The following is a 26,888-nucleotide window of genomic DNA, read 5'->3' as shown; positions in this document are numbered from 1 at the left end:
CTCTTTTGTCACAGTCGCATCTCCTTCTAAGCCCCTACCCCACGTCAAAGACTACTCTGTACTGACCCCCGGGGACATGACCTTTGTGCCCTGGGCTTTGGTCTTCAGCCTCACGCCCTGGACACCCAACGGTGCCATGTCATTGCCTTGTGGGTACAGTGCCCTCCGCTACCCGGCCAGCCTTCAGACATCCACTCTTGCGTCTTTGTACCTGCACCTCGGCGCGTGGGGCTTTGGCGTGCTCATAGAGCAGCCCCAACTTTGCCTCCTGGCTCTGCCACCTAATAGTTGATACCAGCTTGGTGAGACCAGTTTCCTCATCGGTGAAATGGCATCCTGCTGAGTATACAGGGTTGCTGCATGTAGAGTCAGTGTGCTTGAATAAATGCTTGAGACTTTTTAGGGTTTTCAGTAAATGGCAGTTTTTATTTTTTTAATTTTTTTTTAAAGATTTTATTTATTTATTCATGAGAGAGAGAAAGAGAGAGGCAGAGACACAGGCAGAGGGAGAAGCAGGCTCCGCGCAGAAAGCCTGACGTGGGACTCAATCCCGGGACTCCAGGATCACGCCCTGGGCTGAAGGCAGGCGTTTAACCGCTGAGCCACCCAGGGATCCCCAAATGGCAGTTTTTAAATGTAAGGTTATGTATTTATTAGTTTGTTTCCAGGTGAGGCTGCTGGGCAGGGACTGTGGCTTACACCCAGCTCCCAGCACTAGCGCATTAATTAGGCACCCAGGAATGTGTGTTGAAGCCAGCCTTATCATTCTGCAAATGAGGAAGCTGGCTGGTTCAAAGAGGCAGCAGTCTTGACTGTCTATAGAATAAAGCCAGCATTCTTCTCTTGGGTGTCAGTCATTCCTTTGTGAAATATCAGTTGAGCATTTTCTGATACTCGTTGCCAGGCTCTCCCCTAGGCACTGGGTGTGTAAGAGTTATAGGTTAGCAAAGGTTGACCAGTCACACAAATACAAAATTAGCACATTGGCCGATTGCATGAAGGGAAAGTAAAAGGTATACTAGATCTAGCCCTATATTGAAGCCTATGGGCCGGGTATTGTGCTGTGTGCTCGGTATGCAGATCTGGATCTGGGGGCAGCAGTGGTCGGGGAAAACTCCTCTGAGGGGGTGACGTTTAAGCTGAGATCCGAAGGATGAACGAGTAGGAGTTGGGACGGATGAAGATGGAAGTCGCAATACAAGGCGCTCCTCATTCTCGTGTTACCTTACTGGCTGGGTTCGGTGCCTGGCTTTGGTGTCTTCTGCAAACCTCTGCCTGCATCGCTGGGACTAGTTTTCCTCCTAGCATTTTAATTACCTAGCTCATCTTGTTCGTTCGTTCTTTCTTTCTTTCTTTCTTTCTTTCTTTCTTTTTTTTTTTTAAGATTTTATTCATTTATTCATGAGAGACAGAGAGACACACAGAGAGAGAGAGAGGCAGAGACACAGGCAGAGGGAGAAGCAGGCCCCATGTAGGGAGCCTGACGTGGGACTCGATCCCGGGTCTCCAGGATCAGGCCCTGGACCGAAGGCAGACGCCAAAGCATTGAGCACCCAGAGATCCCCCTTGTTCTCATTGTTTCTGATGCCTTATGTGTACCCAACAAAATAAGCACAAGGTGCGTTAATTCATTTCTCCAGCCCTGCCCCTCACTACAAGCGTCCCTAATGTCTTTTCCCACCATTTTGAGTGGACACATGGCCCCCTGTCCATAGTCCCTTGAAGCTGAGCACTCTTAAATACCGAAGGCTTAGGCAGCCCTGGTGGCTCAGCGGTTTAGTGCTGCCTTCAGCCCAGGGCCTGATCCTGGGGACCCAGGATCGAGTCCCACATCGGGCTCCCTTCATGGAGCCTGTTTCTCCCTCTGCCTGTGTCTCTGACTCTCTGTCTCTCTCTCTCTCTCTCTGTCTCTCATGAATGAATAAAAAAATCTTTAAAAAAAAAAAAATACTGAAGGCTTTCTCCTGCATGCAGATGGGACTGCCTGACACCTCTCTCTGGGCAGGTATGTGGAGAGTTAACATTCCTGCCCTGCTCCCTGATGTCTTCACCCAGTGACTGACAGTTGTTGGTGGGTTAATACCCCACCATCCGTGCCCTTAGCTGGGACAGCTCTGGGGCAGGTGCTGTGGCATCTCCTGGAGTCCCCAACAGACTTGAACTCCACTTGGCCATGGTGATAACCTGCTTATTCAAATACCCCAAGTCAGCTTCCTTCCCTTCCATGTCTCTTCACTCTCCCATACTTCCTGGGATTACTTACCCAATAAACTATTTGAATTCAGGTCCTCTGGATCTGCTTCTAGAGATCCTAAACTTAGATAGAGTGCTCTTTGGGGCTCTTGGGAAGTCACACCACATAGCCCTTGTCCCAACCCTGTTAAAACCTAGTGTGTTTTCAAAGAGGTGAAGATTCCAAGCAGCACTGAAAAGAAGAGATCCTCACAAAAGGTGAAGGCGCAGATTTAATGAAGAGAGGAGAGAAATAGAGTCAAGAAGGAGAAGGGAAGTTTGACTCTGCTGCTTGGTCCCTTCCCTTACGTTGTTTAGTCTTCACAGGGAAAAACTTGGCAAAATAAATCCCTTTATTCCCATTCTCTGCAGATGAAGAAACCGACCCCGAGGAATTGGGTGACTTACCCAAGCTTCACAGCCTTAGGGCACCCGCAGGACATTCCCATCGAAGCTGTGGCTGTTTCCAGCAGTTCTCACTGGGAGAGGCCAAGCACCTGGTGTCCCGATGGGCTTATGGATCGTAGTGCAGTCTCAGCATACTAGACTCAAAATAACTGTGTCATCTTTTGCCAAATCAAATGCTAAAATCTGATCTACAGGGGCAAGAGGCAGCAGAGGTCAGGGAGTTAAGAATTAATGGAAGGAAAACTCAAGAAAAGCATATCTATCAACTTTTTCCCAGTTTGGGAAGCAGGGCAAGAGCCCTGTTTGAGAACCTCCGTCCTCCAAGCTAACCTTGGAGGAGTCTTGTTGTGGTGATGGAGGGTTGTTGCCACACTGACATGCTTCAGGGTCGTCTCTGGCTGCCTCCCCAGCATCTGGTCCAGGGTCAGCGTGGGGGATCTGCCTTCACCTGTTTACCCCTGGTTTCAGGGCCACAGTGATTCATTTTGTCCTCCAGAGAGCAGGGCATTCATTGAGCAGCTGTGTATCTCCTCATTTTTCAATAGAGGTCATTTCTTCCAGGAAGGCTTCCCTGATCACTGCTCTACCATCATACCCTGCACAACACCGCACCATGAACCCTCTTGCAGCCCATTATGATACTTTACTGAAACATCCTGTTTGTGTCTCTGACTCTGAGCTGGCCATCCCTTATTCATCTTTGTAGAACAGACACCTGCATATGCTACACGTTCAATAAAAACATGCATGGATGAACGTATCAGACATTGTGCTAGTTCCTGGAAATACAAAGATTATTAATAGAAAAATCATATTTTTGTTCTCAAGAACTCAGGGCCCCAGCAAGGGCAGAGGCTAAACAGATGAGTAAGTCAATAATACAACTGTGGTTTAAAAAAAAGGTGACCTACTCTTGGTGATGTCATGGGAAGCCTTCCATAGGCACTGGGGCTTTAACAGCAACTTGATTTTAAATTAATAGCAGTGAGAGGCAGGCACAGTGAGTACAGGGCCATTGAGATGTGGCACAGAATGACTCATTCTGAGAATTACAAGTAGGTCCAAATGGCTGGAACATATTTCTAGATAATGAACTTAGAAAAGTGAGTGGGGGCCCTGCCATGGAAGCTTTGAATTTCATGCCAAGTACTTTGGACTTCAGGCTGCATGTTTGGGGAGCACTCCTGAAAGGTTCTGATTGAGGGAAGGGCATGATTCTTTTAGAAAGATTGCCCAAGAGTACCACCCAGAGGCAGCAAGTGCTACGTTTTTCACCCTCCTCAAGGCTTTTCTCCATCATGTTCTCCACAGAGCCTGGTTCAGTGTACCTGTGCAGCGAATACTGACTCAAGCTTTTAGCTGGGAAGGGACAGTGTGTTATAATCAGGGTTCCCCAGAGATGTAGAACAAGTAGGAGACATAGGGAGACTTATTCCAAGGAATTGGCTCACATAGTTATGGAAGCTGAAAAGTCCCAAGGTCCACAGTCCAAAGGCCTGGGAACCAGGAGAGCAGACAGTTAAGTACCAGTCCAGTTCTGAAGGCAGGAGGAGATCCACGTCTCAGCTCAAAGGCAGGGAAAAAGCCAGTTCTCCCTTCATCTGCCTTTAGTTCCCATCGGGCCTTGGAGAAGGGAATTTGCATTTCTCGGTGGACAGACTCACACGTTCATCTTCTGCAGTAACCCAGACACACCTAGAATAGTGTCGAGACAGATCTCTGGGTACCCCTCGACCCAGTGAGGTTGACACGTAAAGTGAACCATCACAGAGGGGAGAGGCTAGCATTAGGCTTGGTGTATAAGTGCAATTGGGGGCAGAGGGTGGGAAGGCGAGTTACTGAACTAGTCTAAGTAATTACTCTTCTTATCTTAGGGCCATCGTCCTATTATCCTGCTCTTGTGGGTTATTCTGTGTATGTTCATATGTGAGAATTCTATTTGGAAATTGCTTTTGTGAGACAAAAAAACCTGATCTTAATTGTATCTACCTTTTTCCCCCACCAGTTTTTTTATTTTTAACACAGCAGCCCGAGCAGTTCTTTTAGAACTTTCTATGCTCAGAACCCTCTAGTGGTTCCGCATGACATTCAGAGTCAAAGCCAAAGTCCTCATCATGATGTACAAGGTCCTGCGTGACCCGCCCCCTCTTGCTTCTCTACCTCATCTTCTGTCACCTCCTGCTCGCTCTTTTTCTACACTGACCTTGCTGTTCCCCAAACAGACATGCTGTTCCCTGTATCTAGAACACCCTGAGGGTACTCACAGGGCTGGCTCCCTCACTTTCTCAAGCCTTTGCTTGGAGATCACTCTCAGTAAGGCCTTCCTTGACCGCTGTGTTGAGATTTGGAACACTGGCCCCCTTACTTCCTATCCTCTCCTTTACCCTGCTCAGTTTTTCTGCATGGCACTATTCAGTTTTTACATATCATGTAATTTACTTATGTGTTTTTTTAATATGTGATCATTTCCTGCCACTAGCTCCACGAAGCTAAAGTGCTTTGTCTGATTTCCTGCTCTCCCCCCAACACCCAAAGTGCCTCCTGGCAGCATAGTAAGTAGAGAGGTACATGAAAGCTCCCATTGGGAATTGCACTTGTTAGGCCAGGCCAATTGACTTGAGTGCTTTCTGTAAATCTGAAAGAAAAAGGAGAAAAAGGAGAATTTGCCTTTTAGATAAGGTCACTACAGGGAAATCACCCCCCGAATCCACTTCTGAGAGAAACGAGGCATTTCCCAGCCACCAGAGGCATCCTACCTTAGACACTGTTGTATGTATGCTACTTGAGGGGGTGGGGACTTGCTCTGGACCACCCGTTAACATAGTGTCTGCCTAAGGGTGGTTGGCTGGTGCTGAAGGCAAAAACGATTGGAAGAGTGTTCTTGGTTTTGTCTCTTCTCCTTTGCTGGGAAAGTGCTGTGCTGACCGCAGATGAACAGAAAAACAATGGTAGGATGAGTCATTCGATTAGTGTTACATTCCCCTTCTAATATTGTGTATCCTTGACCTGCATGAAAAGACTCAGTAGACTTGATCGGTAAAAGAATGACAATGAGAAAACACATTTATGTTTTCCCTCCCTTAAAGGTGTTTCCTGGGACTCACTTCCAGATGAGCTGCTCTTAGGAATCTTTTCCTGTCTGTGCCTCCCTGAACTCCTGAAGGTCTCTAGTGTTTGTAAGAGGTGGTATCACCTAGCGTAAGTATTTTTCACCTCTCTTGGCATTTGTGGTTTTTTTTTTTTTTTTTAAGATTTTGTTTATTTATTCATGAGAGACACAGAGAGAGAGAGAGAGAGGCAGAGACACAGGTAGAGGGAGAAGCAGGCTCCATGCGGGGTGCCTGACGTGCAACTGGATCCCGGGTCTCCAGGATCACGCCCTGGGCAGAAGGCGGCGCTAAACTGCTGAGCTACCCGGGCTGCCCTCTTTTGGCATTTACGTGGGAGAAGGGGAAGGTTATGTATGTATTCATGTGGGCCTAGTGAAACTAAACACCGAGAAAAATGTAGTAGCACAGAGCAGACTAGGTGTCTTCGTATTTTTATTAACCATCAATGTCGTCATTTCAGGTGGAAGGGAGGAGGCCCCTGGAGGTGTAAACTTACCCACCTCTGCCAACTTCTTTTTTCTGTATTTCTGTGCTTATTGGATGCTGACTCTGGACCAGGCAATGGAGCACTAGAAGTGGGGGGCTACAGGGCTGCATAAAGGCCTGGCCACTCCTCACACCAGTCCTCACACATGGGGGCAGGGCAGGGAGCACGGTGGGGAGCACAGGCATTGTGAACCATTCTCTGCCACTTAATGCTCTATGTGACCTGGGGACGTACTTGACACTTCTGAGCCTCCATCCACCCGTATATACCGTGAAGATCATAGTACCTTCCAGACAGGGCAGTTTAAGGGTGAAATAGGAAGATGCTGGCTGGCTCGTGGAATCGTGCGGCGCATGGCAGGTTGGGGGCACCACTTTCAGGTTTGCACAGTGAGCTGCATATGCAACGTCTCGGTGTGCTGGAAGGCAGTAACAGGCTAGCTGGGATGGGGTTGAGGGGAAGACTGTTTTTCATTTTGAACTTTTTTTCCCTCTGTACCACTTGTCATCTTCCAGCCCACCACTAGCCATCCTTTGTGCTTACAGGCATGTGTCTCTCGTCTCCCTCCATGTATCTAGGGCTCTCACTGAGAGGGCAAGAGCTCCTTCCCCTCCCCTTTCAGGGCTGTGTGGGCCATAAGACACGGCAGGCATTTGCAGGAGTGGGCTCTTTGCTGAGAAGAGCCCTGGGGAGGTATGCACACACGGAGTGGTGGTTGCACTGATCCCGCCCCCAGTGACCCCATAGTGATTTTCTCTTTCAGCCAGTCGTCCTCCTTGCGCAGAGTCTGTTAATGTTCATCTCAGTTGTCATACAAGTAATAGCCGGCATCTATGAAGCCCTGCCTTCTTGATAATAGAGGTCACACCACATATTGACCGTTTCTTTATGCAGAGTTATTTCAAAGCCCTGCCAGTTGTCTGCTTATTTCAAGCAGTATCAAAAAATAAAATTCTCGTAGGCATTTAAAATGTTCCCTCTGTGCTTGATCTCATGTTTTCTTTTTTTTGTTAAGTTGAATTAATCTGTGGCTGTTAAAGGTCCCTTAGTGTCCTGTTTAATACCTTTGAGGACTTCATTTTTACTTTACAAGCACTGTCTAAAATCTAAGCAATATTTTTCCTTTTTCCTTGCACAGTAGTTCATACATATACATATATTTCTATGCATGTATATACATTTGTTTTCAAGCTTAAAGGGTATAATAGCCGAACTCCTTTGTAGGGTTCATTTTTCCTAATAGACATTTGATAGTGCTATTTCTTAATGAAGTATAGTTGACCCTTGAACAACCTGGTGCCTGGATTAGGGGGCACCTGCTCAGTTGAAAATCCACTTAGGACTTTTGACTCCCCAAAAACTTAACTACTAACAGATTACTGTTTACTGGAAGCCTAAGCCAAAACATAAGCAATTAACCCAGATCTTGTATATGTATTTTATACTCTTATTTTTACAGTAAAGTAAGTTAGGGAGAAGAAAATGTTATTAAGAAAATCATAAGGGATCCCTGGGTGGCACAGCGGTTTGGCGCCTGCCTTTGGCCCAGGGCGCGATCCTGGAGACCCGGGATCGAATCCCATGTCCGGCTCCCGGTGCATGGAGCCTGCTTCTCCCTCTGCCTGTGTCTCTGCCTCTCTCTCTCTCTCACTGTGTGCCTATCATAAATAAAAAAAAAAAAAAGAAAATCATAAGGAGGGGATCCCTGGGTGGCTCAGCGGTTTGGCGCCTGCCTTTGGCAGGATCAGGGCATGATCCTGGGGTCCCAAGACAAGTCCCACGTCAGGCTTCTGGCATGGAGCCTGCTTCTCTCTCCTCCGTGTCTCTACCTCTCTCTCTCTCTCTCTCTCTCTCTCTCTCTGTGTCTATCATAATAAATAAATAAATCTTTAGAAAAAAAAAGAAAATCATAAGGAGTTAAAAGTTCATTTACAGTACTGTAAAAAATCTGCATATAAGTGAACCTGCTCAGTTCAAACCCATATGCAAAGGTCAGCTGTAGTGCTACCTTTCCTCCTTTTTGTTCTATTTATATGGTATTTAGGGTAATTGTAGTAACTAATTTATGCTTAACAAAAATAGCCAGTGGATCATTTAGACCATTTGAACCTACCTACCTATTTAGTAATCAATTCAATGATTTGAGCAGTCATTTTTAAAATTATTAAATTGTGTTGAACACTAAAGTTTTATTCTGTAATTCCAGATCATTACATTGTAATGATAGCATTGAACCACCTGAAGGAAATACAGATATGTGTGTGTGTGTGTGTGTGTGTGTGTACACACATGTATAGCTGAAGGTGGAAGCTTATCCGTGATAGAGCAAGAAATACACAATTGTGTCTTAAAAATACCATAGCTAGTTGTCTAGTCCACTGCAAACCAAAGCTTCCTTCAGAATTTGGTTCAGGGCTATTTAATGACCGTATCTTCCTTGTTGAGTGGTGGGGCCCTCCAGGATCTGGTGCCCCCAACTTACTGAGGACTTCCTGTTTTCCAGGTTTGATGAGTCTCTGTGGCAGACCTTAGACCTCACAGGTAGAAACCTGCACCCAGATGTGATTGGCCGGTTGCTGTCTCGAGGAGTAGTTGCCTTCCGCTGCCCACGATCATTTATGGATCAACCATTGGTTGAACATTTCAGGTAAAAAAAAAGCCAGAAAAGACTTTCTAAGTCTTCAGGTAGAAACAGATCAAAGAGAAGCCCAGTGGCTCAGCAGTTTAGTGCTGCCTTTAGCCCAGGGCGTGATCCTGGAGACCTGGGATTGAGTCCCATGTTGGGCTCCCTGCATGGAGCCTGCTTCTCCCTCTGCCTGTGTCTCTGCCTGCCTCTCTCTCTCTCTCTCTCTCTCTCTCTTTCTCTGTCTCTCATCAATAAATAAATAGAATTAAAAAAAAAAAAAAAAGAAAAAACAGATCAAAACTTTTTTTTCCCTGTAACCACCCTTACGGCCTGTGACAAGCCTGTGCAGTGGAATGTTAATTACATATTTTCCTGTGCCGTCTTTGTGTTGAAACAAGGCACAGCTTTCAGTGACACCATTCCCACTTTAAATCAGGGTTACTCTTGGACTCTTCCAGAGGGTAAGGGATGCACATTTTGCTTCTCAGGTGGGGTCCTCAGAGGATGGACATCATGAGTCCCCTGAGGCAGAAGCCAGGTGGAGCACTCACCAGCAGACGCAAGGCAGCCCGCCTAGCTCTTTCCACACTGCCCATTTCTGATAAAGACAAAGTGTGAGGAATCTTCTCAGATTTTGTAGCTCTGGGTATCTAATCCTATGGTGGACAAATTTGCAGCCCGAGCGAGAATGCCCTTTTTTTGTTTATTTTGTGGAATATTTTGAAAAACTACTTCCCTGTTACTGATAGTTTTGCAATATGGTTTAGAGCCATCTCAAGCTGGAGTGGAATAACTAGATACTGAACAGAAAAATAAGCTAAAAACAGCAGACTTAAGGGCAAAACATGCATCCTGGGTCTTTCCCCTTCCTGCCATGGTCATATGGCAGCACTTCTCTCCCCCTAGTGGTTATCCTTCTCTTGTGGCTGTTCCTTCTCGGTCCCCTTCATGTGTGCTCTTTCCTCTGCTATTCTGGGGTCTGTCCCTGCTCCCTGGCTGCCTTCTCTTGATCCATACCCAGGCATTGGACATGCTATCTTTCTTATACAAACACAGATGTGCCAGAACTTTCAAATCCTCTCCCCTAGCTCAGCACTCTCTTTCAAACTCCTAGGTCCAGTTACCTAGAAACTTCTGCACCTGCGTTTCCTTCAAGTACCTCAATATTAGCTTGCTCTTCCACTGTCTTTCTGTTTCAGTAATTTTTTCACTGGCCTTCGCCAAGAGGATTCATAGGCATAATCTTCTTGTCACCTACATTTAGCTCATTCTCCTGATGCCCACTAATTAGTTTCCTAAGTGGGACCATATCGGCAGTACCATCTTGACTTGGCAGAGATCCTCCTGATTTTTATTTATTTATTTGAGAGCGAGAGGCACATGCATGAGAAAGTGCAAGTCACTGGGGGGTGGGGTTGGCAGAGGCAGAGAGGGGGAGTTGTAGGGCTTGATCCCAGGACCCTGAGACTGTGACCTTAGCTGAAGGCAGACTCTTAAATGACTGAGCCATCCAGGTGCCCCCTGAAATCCTTCTGAATTTTAAAATGATTGAGGGGAGGGAGTTACCTATTAGCAATTTATTGTAAGACTAAAACTATAGTACTATTTGAAATGTGTATTTAGGGTCATGTTTATGATTGGCTGCTGATCTGGGGAGGAGTGGGGATTGGATTTGATCTGGAGGTACTTGTGGGAGCCACCTCATAGAGCCTCTCTTTTCCCTCCTCTGTTCAGCTCTTTCCGTGTGCAGCACATGGATCTGTCCAACTCTGTAATCGATGTGTCTACCCTCCATGGCATTCTGTCCCAGTGCTCCAAGTTGCAGAATCTAAGCCTGGAAGGCCTACAGCTGTCAGACCCCATTGTCAAGTAAGTGGCTCTCAGAGGCATGTGACGAAGGCAGTTGTTTTTATGTCAGTTAACTTTGTTTCCTCAGTGTGACTGGGGTGCCCTTCTGTTCATATCCAGATGGACTCAGAACATAACCGTGGGGTGTCCCAGCTTCTGTCATACTTTGCAGGACTCATCCAGGCAACCCAAGTTTGCATGCTAACTATATGCCAAGCCTTATGCTACATTCTAGACATACAAGGATGATGAATAAAGGCCTGGTCCCTGTCTCTCGTGGGGAGACATAATTACAGTGTGTTTGTTACATGCTTTGGTGAATATGTGGTATCCCACAGAGAGACCTAATTAATTAAAGGAGGGCAGCCTTCTCATAGGAAGTGACTCTTAAGTTGAGTATTGAAGATATTCAGGTTGGAAATTTCCACATGATGAGGTAAAGAAGCTGTCTAGGTAAAGCTGCCTGTGTGGTTCTCAACTCTGAAGTAGTTAGAAACTGCTAGAGCATATGGTGCAGTGAGGAGATGCCAGGAGGTGTGGAGCAGGTCATAATGGGCCCCTGCCGTGCTGTAAGAGGTCCAGACTCCGTGGTAGGCTCTGAAGAGGGAAACATGATAACGAGAGTGGTCCTGAGAATGGAAGCACTAATGTCAGGATTGAAAATTAGAAAGACAATGTACTTACTGGGTGCCTTTGAATGTTAATCAGATGTAGAAAAAACTAGACTAGTTATGATGCTGTTGTGTTCATTCAGGTGAAAAATGATGAAACCTGATGTAAATAAAAAAAAAAAAAAACCATCATCCTCATCATGATAACTACCAACATTTATTGAGCACTTACTATGTCCCAAATACTAAGTTCTTCAAAGGTAATCACATTAATTCTCACAGCAACCCAGGATGTAAGTTCTTATTGTTCCCTTTTTATGGATATGGAAACTGAGGCACAAAGAGGCTGAAATAACTTATCCAAGATCACACAGTTAGGAGGTGACAAAACCAGGAGTTGAACTTGGCAATAGAGTAGGATTCCAGAACTCTCACTCTTAATCACGGAGTTCCACTACACAGGCATTTGGGAATGGAGAGGAGAGGGCAAATTTGAGCGATGTTTCATTGGAAGAACCTGGAGACTTGACAAGTAGAAGTGTGCCTAGAAGCTAATTCTAATTATGGTAAAAGAGAAAGAATGTTTATTCCAGCACTCTTTTTTAATTTAAAAACTACATTGCTAGGTGTTGCTTGTGTGCTTAACTCTGTGCCAGGCACTATGCTGAGCTCTTTATCACAGTGTATAATTTAATCTTAACAACCCTACCAAGAAGGTACTGATTCTGCCGTTGCACCGATGAGTAAACTGAGGCAAAGCATCCCACTTGGTACCATACAGAGAGTGAAACATGAACTGAAACTCACCTGTGGTTCGCAGGCTGTGGGCTTACCTACCTACTCCTCTAGCCTGCTTTCCTCAGAATGCTTAGGAATTGAACAACTGTGCCTTCCTCTGACATTTTTCTCTTTTTCCAGTAATCTTGCACAAAACTCAAATTTAGTGCGACTAAATCTTTCTGGGTGTTCTGGATTCTCCGAGTCTGCCCTGAAGACCTTGCTGAGCAGCTGTTCCAGGTGGGAAAGATTTGAGACTTGATTATAGAACTGTTTTTGCAAATCCACAACTGTCCCCCACATGAGTGAGGAATTGGATCTATTTCTTGAGCTATTCCTAACTCCGAGCTGTTGGTGATATGCAGTGTCCTTTACCCTTTAAACTTTCTGTTCAGACTGTTTGCAGAGGATACTTAGGTAGTGATCCCCCCCTTTTCTTTATTATTAAAATAAGGAAAACTTAGTAATGTGTTTATCAACAGTATATTTGAAATTAATCTGTTCATACCTGACTATACAGGTATAGTCTGTAGACCTAACTTATACAGATATCCTAAGTTTGAGTGACTCCATTAAATACATCTTTATATCATGTGATGATGTCAGTATATAAGTACAGGCTACAGTTACAGATGTTACTAAGTGAGAGGAGGATGTGGCTCACAGAATACTGTGTGTGTGTGTGTGTGTGTGTGTGTGTGTGCGCGCCCTTTTTAATATCCCTGATCTTTCTGCTATAGTGTTGTATCTGCGTCTCTTTAATGACTTGCTGAAAGTAGGTTGCCTTTGGATAAGAATGTGATCCATGAGGTAACATGTATAACCCTACGTTTATTCAGCAATGTCAGGAATGAGGTGTGGGGCTTAATGGTTAGATATTTGAATTCTTCATTTGCTCAGTCAACAGAAGCCATGTAAGTGGCCTTTTGCAATTGGGGATTGCAATTTATTTAATCCTCTCTTTATTGGGGATCCCTGGTATAACCCATCAAATTTTTTTTCAAGATTTTATTTATTTATTCATAAGAGAGAGGCAGAGACATAAGCACAGGGAGAAGCAGGACCCCAGGATCACAACCTGAGCCAAAGGCAGATGCTCAACCACCGAGCCACCCGGTGCCCCTAACCCATCAAATTTTTAAAACATCTTGAATGACTGTTCAGTCTCTGTGGTTGTTTGCCGACAACCTGGGTGGCTCAGAAAGAAAACAGGCTAGAACTGCCCCATTGAGTCTTGTAATGAGGTTTGAGCCATCAGGAGGAGAGGAGAGTGTTCCCTCCATTTCCAGAAGGGGGCATCACTCACTAAGACTTTGGCTCAGATCCCCTGGCAACTCTCTGGGGCAAACCAGGGCAGGAGAGTATGTCAGGAGGGGAGAAGGCAGCTCAGGTGAGCAAAGGTAGTTGCTGAGAGAAGCAGGGGTTCTCTGCATGAGATGGTAAGGAACCTGTGGCTTTGTGTTGTCCCTGCAGCTTGAGACAGTGCTGCTAGGATTCATCCCTGTGTCATGGTTTCATACTTTCCTTCTTTCTCCTCTGGCCTGCAGATTGGATGAGCTGAACCTCTCCTGGTGTTATGACTTCACTGAAAAGCACGTGCAGGTGGCTGTGGCGCATGTGTCAGAGACCATCACCCAGCTGAATCTCAGCGGCTATCGAAAGAATCTCCAGAGATCAGGTGAGCCTGTCTAGGCACTGGGGCCTCCGCGGCAACCACGCCAATAGTAGATCTGATTTATTGAAGAGCCCCTAAGTCCTGCCCTGCATCACTCGTCTCATTTAATCCAGTGCATGTGTTCTTAGCCCCATTGTTCAGATGAGGTAGCAGTGGATCGGAAAGGTTAGGTAAAGGTAGACAGCTGGTGAGGTAGCATCAAGACCTGAGTCCAGAATCTGAAGTTGGAAACCTTTATACTTTAAATCTATCTATCTATCTATCTATCTATCTATCTATCTATCTATCTATCATCTATCTATCTATCTAGAGTTTATTTATTCATGAGAAACAGAGAGAGAGAGAGAGAGGGCGGGGGATGTGGGTGCGGGACAGAGACACAGGCAGAGGGAGTAGCAGGTTCCATACAGGGAACCCAATGTGGGACTCGATCCTGGACCCCGGGATCATGCCCTGGGCTGAAGGTGGCGCCAAACCACTGAGCCACCCAGGCTGCCCTAAACCACCTACCTATCTATCTATTTATCTATTTATTTATTCCAATTTATTTTTAAAGAGAACTTTTTTTAATCAGCTAAATTGTTAGAGATAAAATAGTTGAATGCAGTGTTTGATCAGGGTTGAGCAGTGGTTCTCAATCAGAGGCAGTTTTCCTGCCAGGGGACATTGGCAGGGAGGTGGGGGGGGGGGGGGGTCTGCAGACATTTTTGGCTGCCACGGCCGCGGGGGTGCTACTGGCATCTAGTGGGCAGAAGCCAGGAATGCTGGTAAGCAATGCCCCGGACAGCAGAATAACACAAAACGATAATCTGATCCAAAATGTCAGTAGTGCCAAGGTTGAAAAACCCTGTTACAAACTCTTCTTATAAGTTCGTATCTACAGCTCTTTTCTTGTTGAGTCTACAAGAACAGTGAGGTAGTTTGGTTGAACACGGGGTTTGAAGCTAGGGGTCATGTGTGACAGTTAAGAGCCTCAGTGTTCAGTTATGCTTTGTTTTAATTGTCTTATTGGCAGAATCGTGATTGGCAGAGGTCAGTGTTTGCCAATGGCTTGGTTTGGTTTGGTTTTGTAACGGCTTCCCCATGCGATCTCAGGCTGTGGGCTCCCCAGAGCCTCATTAAGCTAGCAGCACGCCTCAGCTATATCTTCGGGCCTTGGTGTTGACTCATAAGAGTATTTTGTTTTTATAGTTTTTATTATACTTTAAAAGATTTGAGCCAAACATTTTCAGATTGTGTCTTCTTAGAATTTAAGTAGTATTTGGAAACTGCCTCTCTAGGACGAGATGTGTTTATCAGGCTACGGAGAAGAGGAGCTGGGTTCTTCGGAGCGGCCAGCGTGTTCAGTCCTTTGCCTGCATCTTCTCAGAGGGGAATATTTTCTTTAGACATCTGTGAAAGGAACAGTGCATCTCTTTTCCTGCTCTACCATACATGCAATATTTATATTTTTTCCCTTTGAACACTATTTTAAATCTGATTGTAGTATTCTATAGTCATTCTTAAAAATACATAATTATGGGAAAGCACCAAGAAAATCAAATCATCAGTAATCTCAGTAAGGTCCTGCTGGTCTTTTTCCTGCATAAAAGTGCTTTTAAAGGGACGCCTGGGTGGCTCAGTGGTGGGCATCTGCTTTCTGCCCAGGGTGTGATCCTGGGGTCCTGGGATCAAGTCCCCCATCAAGCTCCCCTCAGGGAGCCTGCTTCTCCTTCTGCCTGTATCTCTGCCTCTGTATGTCTCATGAATAAATAAATAAAAACTTTATTTTAAAAAAAAGTGCTTTTAAAAGTGGGCCATAGTGCATGAAATACTTTGTAATATGCTGCTTTCTCCCCCCCCCCCCCAGATAATCCCATTTTTAGTAGCTACATCACATCATTTTCAGTGGCTGTGTGATATTCCGTCATATAGAGGTGGAATAATTTATATTGATTTAATAATAATTTCTTCACTTGGTCTCCTTTTAGTGGACTTTTAGAGTCTTTACAGTTTTTTTTCCTTTTATAAACAACCCTGTCATGGACAGAGACAAATGGAGTGCATTTCTAAGGGTGGATTCTTAAAAGTGGAATTGCTGAGTCAAGGATGAGGCTCTGTTCTGAAGCTCTGGGTCATTCTTGCCAAATTGCCTTCCAAGGATTTTAAACTCCCACCAGCAAGCAGCCTTTCACATGGAGTCCCACCACCACCACCACCAGTTCTCCCCTGTCCGTCCCCAAGCCAAGAAAAGGCAGTGCCTCATTTGCATTTCCTTTCCATATCTGAATTTCCTGTTTCTTTATTGAGAGTTTTTCTGAATGCAGCAAGGTTCTGGGTGCAAGGTTGAGAAACTCTGCTGTAGCAGGCTGCTGTTAATTTGTCCAAGTTTGGCTTAAAACCCTTCTCTTTGTTCTTCCAGAAAAGAATAGAGAGTCTTTTTTACCAAGCTTTGGCAATAATAATAGGTAATAAAATCCTGCTTGCTAGACACATTCGGGCCAAGGACAAAGGTCTGGAGTTTAAGTTGAAGTGTGTGTTTTCATAGTATTACAGTGGGAATCAGAGATTTTTTTTAAATGTCTTTAACAGTGGCACCCACTACTTCACTATTCCGAAGGTGATACGAACATCATCTTAGCTCTAGAACGGGCATCTAGATTGGTGCCGGTCCTCCCGGGTTCAAGTTCCTGCTGTGCCGTTTGCTGGGTAGTCCTGAGCAAGTTGCTAAACTTCACTGTTCCTCAGTTTCCTCATCAGTAAAACAGAGATAGTAGAGGAAGGCATCTCTTAGAGTCTAAGGAAGAAATGGGTTAATCCCATGGAGCGCGTTAACCCTGATGAGGGTGCAGTGGTTGTGGGCTGTTACTTTGCCACCACCATGGGGCATTTGGGAAGCACTGCCCCCGAGTGTTGGAGCACCCAGCTCCTGGTCTTGGATTTGACCTTGACTTCTCTAGAAGAAATTGCCTCTCACTGAAAATGACAGGTTAGATCTGGGGCTTTGTCAGATGCCTGCTGGCTCAGGTGGCTCTCCAGCGCGTGGAAACGAAGGGGGCGGTGGGTAGAGGGAATCTTAGCAGCAATGACCATTTCCTGACCTTCCCACTGAGGGATGCCGGGGAGACTAACCAGTCCTACCTGCCAGGGTTTTATTCTTTCCTACATGGCATCAAAATGAGATTGTATCCAGTTTGGGATTTTGTTGATGGCCGGTTGGCTGGCTAGGTGACAGGTCACTCAAAATTGTACTGTGCACGCCTTCACTTTTTTAGCCACTCATTAAACAAATGTTTATTGAGCACCTATCATGCACAGAGCCCTGTTCCCGACTTGGGAACTGTGGCCTTGAACAGAACTGCTGAAGTCACCCCTGCACGGCTTACATTCTGGGGGGAAGGCCAGACAGTCAACAAATAGCTAAAAGTGAGGAGAGGAGGTGAAATGCGGGGACGGGAAATGGAACAGAGTGACCAGACGGAGAACTGGCCAGAGGGCCTGTCCCTGGAAGTAGCACTTGAGCGCAGGCCTGATTGAGTGAAGGTGTGAGGTATATAGATAAGTATAAGAGGTATATAGATAAAGAACATTCTGGAACTGGAACCAGCCAGTGCAGAGGCTTTGACATGGGAGCCAGAGTGAGAGGGAGCGAGGAGGACAGTGATGGGAGGTAAGCTAGCCCAGGGTTCTCTAAGCCAAGACAGAAGCTTTGTTCAGATTTTTTTTGAGTGAGATGGAAAGCCACTGTAGCATGTTGAGCAGGAAATGACATGATTTAAGTCACCTTTCAAAGTTGTCTTCCAGGGCAGCCCGGGTAGCTCAGTGGTTTAGCGCCGCCTTCAGCCCGGGGTATGATGCTGAAGACCTGGGATCGAGTCCCGTGTTGGGCTCCCTGCTTGGAGCCTGCTTCTACCTCTGCCTGTGTCTGCCCCTCCCTCTTTCTGTGTCTCTCATGAATAAATAAGATCTTTAAAAAAATAAAATAAAAGTTATCTTCTAGTGCTGTGTTGAGAAAAGGCTGTAAAAAGACTTGGGTGGTGACATTGGGCATGGTAAGAAGTGATCAGACATTAAAAAGCCAACAGACTGGATGTGGGATGTGAGAGAACAGTTGGGTACGACTCCCAGGCTTCGGCCTCAGCCGCTGGATCTGTGACATGAGCACTTTCTCGGAGCCAGGGAAGGCATTCGGGAAGGACCAGATTTAGAGGACAAATGAAGTACTTGCTTTTAGGCTGAATTTTGGATGTCTGTCCCACATCCCAGTGGGCGTGTTGAGGAGACAGTTTAAAATGCAAGTCTAGGGCTGCCTGGGTGGTTCAGTGGCTGAGCATCTGCCTTCGGCCCAGGGCGTGATCCCGGGGTCTTGGGATCGAGTCCTGCATTGGGCTCCCCAGAGGGAGCCTGCTTCTCCCTCTGCCTACGTCTCTGCCTCTCTCTGTGTCTCTCATGAATAAATAAATAAAATCTTTTAAAATAAAATAAAATGCAAGTCTAGGATTCAGGGGAGGGGAGGGGGCTGAAGACAGAACTGTGGAAAGGAAAAACCCCAACCGTGAATGAAGCTTGTTTATTTTTAAAAACAAATAATATTTATTGATTCATTTTCTTTTCTTTTCTTTTCTTTTCTTTTCTTTTCTTTTCTTTTCTTTTCTTTTCTTTTCTCTTTCCTTTTCCTTTGAGAGGGGGCTCAAGTGGAAGGGGTACAGAAGAAAGGCAGAGAAGAATCCTAAGCAGGCTCCAGACCTAGAACAGAACCTGGTGCTGGAGGTGAGGCGGTTGGGCAGGCAGGCAGGTTTGAACTCAAAATACTGAGATCATGACCTGAGCCAAAATCAAGAGCCAGATCCTGAGCCAGCTGAGCCACCCAGGTGCCCCTGTTGATTCATTTTCTGATGGCAAAGTAGCACATGGGACTCTCTTCCAAATTCTGGAGTTACCTGTAATCCCACCACCCTTGGGTGTATTTCCTTCCAGCCTTCCCTCCAGACCACCACCCCGTGAACCTTTTTCTCTCTGTGAATTTGTGTGCAAATATGAGTTTTTGAGTGTGTTTTTACTAAATTGAGATTATAGTGATTGTGTGTATTTTGTTTTGTTTTTCACTACACAATATATCATATTTTCATGTTGTGAAATGTTAATTTAAAAGCTCTTGAGTGACCACTGTTGGCATTGTGTTCCACAGAATGGATGGAGGTTAATGAATTAAAATAATTGGGGGAAGGGCTATTATAACTATAGCTAAAATGAATATCTTCATGCACACCTAGTTGTTTCTCTAAAAGTGGAATTACTGAGCCAAAGAGTCAAGTGTATAATCTCAGAACACACAAAAAAATCCATTCCTCCTAAAAAAAAATCAGTTTGCTCTCCTGAAAGTCTGCTTAAAGTTAAATATTCACTCGTAGTATATGTGGGACCTGCTTTATTATATTTAATCAAATCTGGGTATTATGATAGAATTTTTTTCATTTGATGGCTGAAAAGCAGTAGTTTAATTTTACTTTATCTTTCTTGCTCCATTTTTCTCTGTTAGGCCAAGTATTGTTTCACATTCTTTGCTCATTTTCTGTTTTTCTTTACTCTTCATATAAGACCATTAACTCTCTGCTTAATGTATGTTGGAAACATTCCCAGTTTTCTGATACTTAAGTTTTGTTTGTCTTTTGTTTTGCTTTAACAGGGTAGATTTAACGTTTTTATGTAGTAAATTATTAGTGGTTTCCTTTATGTTTTCTTGTGTTTAGAAAATCCTTAGTTATCCCAAGATCCAATGAATAATCACCCATATTTTTGCAGTTAGGACTTTTTAATATGTGTGGAATTTATTTGGATATATTATTTGAGTTGGAGAACTAGGTTTTTTTCTGCTCATAGTAGCAATGTTATTTTTTAAAAATAATCCATGATTTCCCCCCCATATTGATTTTAAGTGCTACCTTTATAATACTTTGCTTATTTATAGCTGGTGGTGTTTGGTTTTGCATTTTGCTAATGTGAATGGGTTTTTTTTTTTTTTTTCCCCAGCTAGGTATTGCAGATACATAGATAAGCTATACATGGTTATTAACTTACCTTATTACGTAGTTCTTTTACAATTTCCAGTTGTTTCTCTGGGATTTTCTGGGTTCAAAATCTTATATGCCAAGATGATGATTTTGTGTCTTCTTTCCAATAATGTGACTTCAATCGCCTTCATTTTTCAAGCTTCGAGCACAAAGTTAAATGATAGTGTTGATAGCAGATATCCTTATCTTGTTCCTCATTTTAATAATGACCATCATTTTTTCCTGTAGATGTCTCTACCTTAGTTGGAAGATGTCCCAATCTTGTGCATCTAGACTTAAGGTATTTTTTTTTAATTTATTTTAAAACAAAAATTGAAAAATCATGACTGCTCACTGAAGGAGGAAAGGATCTTAGCATGTTGAATGGAAGGAACCAGGCAGTTGGTTATTTCTGTTTTCTCCATCTGAACTGATGGATGGGTTTTGAATCTTCCCTCTGCTCTGTTACAGCGATAGTGTCATGCTGAAGAATGACTGCTTTCCGGAATTTTACCAGCTTAACTACCTCCAACATCTGTCACTCAGTCGGTGCTATGATATAATACCTGAAACTTTACTGTAAGTATTTCATTTTCTAAAAGTAGGAAAAGATGGGGAACAAAAGAGATGTTACTTGGTGTTAATAGCTGTTACTATTAATAGCAGATGTTTAAAACTTGAACAACAATATTCGGTATTTGTGGTGTACCACAAATAGGCTAGGGAAGTCCAGAAAGACAGAAAAACCAAAGCAAAATTTTGTGCTTAAAATATCTTGGGAAGTTGACTAGGATAGTTTACTATAAACATGTGTTATTTAGCTAGAAGCAGGTTTAAATATTAGAATATAGTATTCTGGTATCTGGAAGTCTTGCAAAGAGAAGACCATTTTTAACCTCCAGGGAGCTCCGAGTATAACTGGGAAGCAGACCCAGTGGGGGCATTCCTCCCCCTACCCCCACATTTTTCAAATCAACTCCAGCTGATTCTGAAAGGCTCCCTCTGGGCATAGAGGAAAGTTTTACTAGTGATGTCTGTCCTGGACGGTGGTCAAAGAATTGGAAGAATGGCATCGTGTCAACAGTAAATGTCATGAGTCCAGTGCTATCTTGGAATAGGAGGAGAATTGAAGTCTAAAAGAATGAAGTGACTTAACCTGAAGCTATAAAGTAAGTTAATGGCTGAGCTAGGTCTGCATCCTAGGTTTTCTGGACTGATGAAGATAGTCTATAGCTAATCCAGCAGTTCTTAAGGGGGTTAATCTTGTACCTGCCCAGCAACTTGCACAAAAGTCAAGGGAGTGCAAAGAAAAAAAAAGAGTCTAGTCTGTCTCTCTTTGAGAAAGTGCTGTTGTGAAGTCATTCTAGGAATAACACTATTTATTTTTTTAAAGTTTCTTTTATCCCCAAAGGGCTGAAAAATCCATCCTCATGTAGGATATAAATGCATAACAATTTTATTAAAAACCACCGGAAGTCAGTATCTTGCATTTGGTCAGGTGCCCTTCTTTCTTACGTTTTTCCAGTCCGGATGCCCTGACTGAGGCTGCTGCCCTCGTGTAGCTCACTATCCAGACAAAGGTAGTTTGGCTACTGGTTCGTACCAAAGGAGGGTGGTGAATTTGGACAAAGAATTTATGTAATCCTCGAATGATTGGTGTGGATCTTCTAAGTTAGTTTCAATTAATAGATCAGATACTTCAGCTCTACGGGGTTAACTGGTAGTATTAGATAATCCGATAATTATGTTTTTAATTAATCACTTTAATCAATCTTGGGCTCAGGGTCCCAGCTGATATTTCATTTGAAAAAGCACTGTCTAAAAGGGATGGCAGTGTTTACTTCCATGGCTCTTAGATGGTAGGGTGTAAATTCGTATACATGGAGCCTTTATTAACGTCTTGCAGCCTCTGGTATCCAGAACTCCTGAGAGCCTCTGGCATCCACCTAGAGAGACATCTCTGTCATCCGTCCCCCCTGTCTTTGCCATTTGGGCTTCAGCTGCGTTGCCCATGCAGCTCCTGGGGATGACAGCGATCAGTCTTCTTTGGTTGCTTGTCACAAGAGACTCTATGCACATGTCTCACTTTTGTGCTTTCTCTCCAGGGAAAGAAGCTAAGCAGGTAATCCCCAAATGCCTTTTCTTAGGCAGAGGCTAGGGGAAGGTGGTGAGCTCTGACAGTTTAATATTTTTATCCAGTAGGATAGTAACACTTGCCTAGTCCTGCCTGCAGGCAGTGTGAATTGATGGTTAAGAGCACGGACCTAGGTTTGAACCTTCACTGCCTTATGACTTATCCAAACCTTGTCTTGAAATAAGAACCAGGCATCAGGAGTTTAGTTGCAAAAAAGAATGAGAACAGAGAGGGGAAAAAAGATGCTCTCTTTATACTTTAAGGTAAAAGAGTATGCTTCTTCAGGCATTATATAAACAATATACTGGTTAACCTTATGAATCCATTAGGATGACTTTGCCTGTACCTTATCCTTAGAAGTTTATAAAGTGTTATTTTCTCTACTTTCATTCTGGCACCTGATGTACTCAAAATTCATAGTAAGAATTCTAGGATTGCCAATAGTAATTTTGAGAAAGCCACTTAGGCTGAAGAATTTTTATTTATTATCTCAGAAGTGGGAGAATAAAATTTGAGTGCCTTTTTTCTATAATGATCTTGGGAAACTGTAGGTTTTTCTTCCTCAGGATATGCCCGCATTGTATGTATTCCCTTCAGCCTGAATTGATCATATTTCTTGTGTCCAAATTTTCTTCTGATTATTCCGTATTTCTCATTCAAGTAAGAAAGCCACACTGGAGATTGTAAACTGACCTGAGATTAGGAGAGACTAAAGAAAAAGTCTGTGGTAGGAGAATTTGAAGTCAGGCATTTACTTGATTTTATAAGGAAAACAGGATTATGTAGTTGAGGGGTAAGGTGTGAACCTGTGAAATCTTCTCTTTTCTAAGAGGGAACAAAGATACACAAGACATTACCAGAGTCCTCGTATGCTTCTTAAATTGGAAATAATGGCTCTTCAACTGTTCATTTCTGTTTCCTGTCCTTTGGTTGCTTTTCAGTCTAAAGAGATGCTTATCACATGGGTTCCGCTGTGTTATAGATGGCGCATGTACTAAGGGGTTTGATATCAGTGTTTTTAATGTTTTAGTCCCCTTAAACTTTTAGAAGACCATCCTATGCTATGCAGCTCACTCCTTTGTCACCTAGGACACCATTTCCTTACTCCCAGCTAGGCTCCTTCCCAGGCCGTTGGCAAGAATGTTTCCTCTCCTGCCGTCTGCTGTACCTCCTTCCCTTCCTCCCACCTACAGTTTCTGCTTCTAATACTGTCCACTGTAGGATGACTTATAATTGGGCTAATTCGGATATCCCAGCACCCAAATTCTTACAATAAAGTTCTCAAATACTCAGATTTCACGTAAGAGGATTTAAGCAGAATTGCTGTCAGGTGATGGTGAGTATAAACATCTATGTGCTGTGACCTTCTCTGCCTTCCCGTGTCTATATTCCAGAGGTTACTTTACTTTAAGAAGAAAAGTACTTTGTTCTTCCTGATTTTCTTTTTTGTCTGTTGTAACCTCCAGATCTTGTTGCTGTCCTTTTATGAACACCAAGCATATTTGCTTTACTTAGGTAGTACTTTTATTTTCTAAATTACCCTCCATCTTTATTCAGCTAACATTTATTAGCCTCTGTGGTGTTTAATACACTTGTTGAATGTAGAATAAATCCATTTAGAGGGTAATGGGGTGACTGGGAGAGCAGATTGAAAACGTGGAAAGTCCTAAGGCCAGCTGAACGGTTTGAGTTCCGTAAACAAGAGGACAGCATCAAAGGCTTGGGTGGGTGGAGGGGGTTGGGGGGTGACATAATCTTCCTAGGCTTTGGGAAGATGCCTTGAACATAGGTACATAGAATAGGCTGGAAGGAAGAAAAGATTGGAGGCCAGGTTACAGTTACTATGAGGAACGTTTGGTTTTTTTAGTAATTAATCGGCAATATGAAAATATAAAGGATGCTTCTAACTCTAGGTCATTGATGTGTTCATTGATCTGTAGTGGGATTTTGTTGATATTCCAAACTAAATATTCCCTTTCCTAAGACTTTGTACTGTGTGTCCCAACCTGGAGCAAATACAGATCAGAGAGATGAATTCCTAAGCACATAGATCTGAGCTAAGAAGAAAGAATCATTACCTAAAAGTATTTGCTTTGGGGAAATAGGCTCTCTTTTTTGTGGACCAGAATTTCTCTGTTGACAGAGTTGTATTTCACTTAATGGGAAATAGCTAAGAAGAGGATTGGCATATATGTGACCAAAAAAATAAAAAATATGTAAAGAAGTCAGATGGCTTTTGCCTCTCGTAGAAAAGGTGTGACTAATGACTCCTTTTCTCCATCTGTGCCCAACTACTCCCATCTGCACCCACCTATGCAGCCCTGTCCTAAATACCATAGCAAAGTCGCTGTTAGGTGTTATCACAGGTAATGGACCTACTAAGAAGTTACTTTAACTTCTGTTGCTCCTCTTTTGAGAGGAAGAGCCTGGTTCAAATAAAGGTCAAGTCCATATTTTGAAATTACATGTAACCTGTGGTGATTCTTTGCCATCACTAGCTCCCAGCTTCTCACGACACTTGAACTCCTTTCAGTTTTAGATCAAGAATAGAAAAAGGATGGGCAGCCCAGGTGGCCCAGCGGTTTAGCGCCGCCTTCGGCCCAGGGCGGATCCTGGAGTCTCGGGATCGAGTCCCACGTCGGGCTCCCTGCATGAAGCCTGTTTCTCCCTCTGCCTGTGTCTCTGCCTCTCCCTCTCCCTATGTCTCTCATGAATAAATAAATCTTAAAAAAAAAAAAAAAAAGAAAAAGAAAGAAAGAATAGAAACAGGAAGCAACTATGGTTGGATGTTAAAGAAATCTCAGCATTTTTAGGTTGTGAGAAAACATTTAACAAAACGCGCCTGCGTGGGTCCTGGGGCCATGTTGTCCGAACACAGAAAGGTCTGTGCTTTCTGGTTTGATTCATCTATTCTATTTTCTCAAATCATTGATTGCAAATTATGTTTTCAGTTTGCATTTTGTAGAATATGAAACAAATGGTAAAAATTGGGTCATGTAACTCTGGTGGATCAGTTACCATAGATACTGCTATTCTGAGAAGTCTCTCTTCCTTTCCAGTGAACTTGGAGAAATCCCCACACTAAAAACACTGCAAGTTTTTGGAATCGTGCCAGATGGTACCCTTCAACTGTTAAAAGAAGCCCTTCCTCATCTGCAGATTAATGGTTCCCATTTCACCACCATCGCCAGGCCGACCACCGGCAACAAAAAGAACCAGGAGATATGGGGCATCCGATGCCGGCTGACACTGCAAAAGCCCAGTTGTCTATGAAGTATTTATCGCAAGATGGTGTCTCCTCTTTTCTTTGGAACAGGGAAAATAGGCAGGAAGCCCGCTTGCTGGAGCACTCAGCTGTTTTTATTCTTGGTTTTCCCTTTGCCTTCATTCTGCAAGTATGTTAGACAGCCATTTGAGAGAGAAGACTATGAAGTTTTGCTTTTTCTAAATAACCAGAAAAGCTTCGGTCACTGCTTTTGTACACTTAGGAGCCTAAGTTTAAGGCCTTTGGGAATTTTAGGAGAGCCTGTAATTTCAGGATGCCTTAAGCAGCAAGATTTGAGCCACCTCTTTCAAGTGCCCTTCTTATTAAATCTATTTAGAATCAAGCGTAAGAATCACCACCAGCAAATCGTTCTCACAATCTATATGGTGACTTCTATTTAATTTTTCAGTATTGCTTTATGAGACATAGACTGCTAGAAGTGTTTGTGTTGTGAACGGAACAAAAGGAGAATCATAGGATAGTAGCATTTGTGGCAACCTCTTCTGGAGATAGAAAAATACGCATTTCAGCTTTGCCTGTAGATATGAAATTAGGTTCATGGAAACAAATAGCTCTGGGCAATTCACACTAAATGACAAATGACTGACCAATCAGAGGTGAAGAATTGGTATAGAATTTGAAAGCTCAAGAGGCAGTTTTCTATGACAGGTCAATCTGAAGTATCTTCTCATACACATCAGTGAAGTTTCCATAATGTCCTGTGCTCACAGAATTCCGAATTAGCTGAGGAAATATCATTGTGGTCTTCTAACTTTGTGATCAAATGACGTTAACATGGGTTCTTTCGCTTTTAAAATGGCTCGCTTTGTTTCAGACAGATGCTAGTAGCTGGTCAGTCTTTATTCTTGAAATGTTGGATGGAATGCCAAACTGAAGTTGCCCGCCATTTTTCCTTTATTGTCCAAGTTCTTGAAGTTATTTTTATATTACTCTGGAATCAAGTATTTTCAATTGCCTTTTTAAAAAAAATGTCCCCCACAATAATTGAAAGTCATTATTTTCTAAAGTTACTGGACATGGAGTTGCCCAAGAAGAGTTCATTCACTCAGAAATACACATTAGAAGTAGGTGTGAGTTCCATGCAGTTTCTAAGCAGTGAGACAACTTGAAATGACATCAAGGTTAAGACTCAGGTGTGGAATCTTTTGATAGCAACAGTGCTTTTTTTTTTTTTTTTTTTTTAATGTCTAGAAGAAAAAGGATTAAATTCTATTTTAAAACAAAACACTAATTTTTTAATTTAAATTGATGATCTTCCCATATGTTCAAAATGAACAAAAAAGCTAAAACCTGTTATTTCTATTAATTGTTTTTAAATCAGATTCTTCAAATGTCAGAAACAACAATTCGAAGTGCCCTTATCTGCCCAGACCTAAGGAGGAACATTTTAAAGTGGACTTATGCAGGAAATAATTATGTTTTGATTTTGTACTGATTAAAAAGTGCTACATATACTACATGAAATTATTGTTTACAGATTAGAGACAAGGGCTGATGATAGTACCCAACTGGGCTGTGATTTCCAGATGCCCTCAAATGTACAGTACTTCCAAACTCAAGTCCAGCCATAAGCTATTTTGCTAACATGTCAGAGTGATCTGTATTTTTGTATGTGATTTCTACTTTTATAGACCTGTTTTAAAATAAAACACATTTTTATAAAAA

General features: G+C 43.3%; 1 protein-coding gene across 1 annotated transcript in view; it reads left to right on the top strand.

Annotated features, from left to right (window-relative positions):
* SKP2 (S-phase kinase associated protein 2) overlaps positions 1-26,888 on the top strand; it is a 33,480-nt gene extending 6,592 nt beyond the window's left edge. The window contains exons 3-10 of the mRNA XM_026016699.2: positions 5,727-5,838; positions 8,741-8,884; positions 10,598-10,732; positions 12,241-12,339; positions 13,647-13,777; positions 20,053-20,104; positions 20,275-20,382; positions 24,997-26,888. Coding sequence (XP_025872484.1) covers positions 5,727-5,838; positions 8,741-8,884; positions 10,598-10,732; positions 12,241-12,339; positions 13,647-13,777; positions 20,053-20,104; positions 20,275-20,382; positions 24,997-25,210 — 995 coding nt within the window. The 3' untranslated portion in view covers positions 25,211-26,888. The remainder of the gene's footprint in view (positions 1-5,726; positions 5,839-8,740; positions 8,885-10,597; positions 10,733-12,240; positions 12,340-13,646; positions 13,778-20,052; positions 20,105-20,274; positions 20,383-24,996) is intronic.

This window comes from Vulpes vulpes, chromosome 4 (genome assembly GCF_048418805.1).
Source record: "Vulpes vulpes isolate BD-2025 chromosome 4, VulVul3, whole genome shotgun sequence".
NCBI classification, from domain to species: domain Eukaryota; kingdom Metazoa; phylum Chordata; class Mammalia; order Carnivora; family Canidae; genus Vulpes; species Vulpes vulpes.
This window is presented reverse-complemented; position numbering and strand designations above follow the sequence as displayed.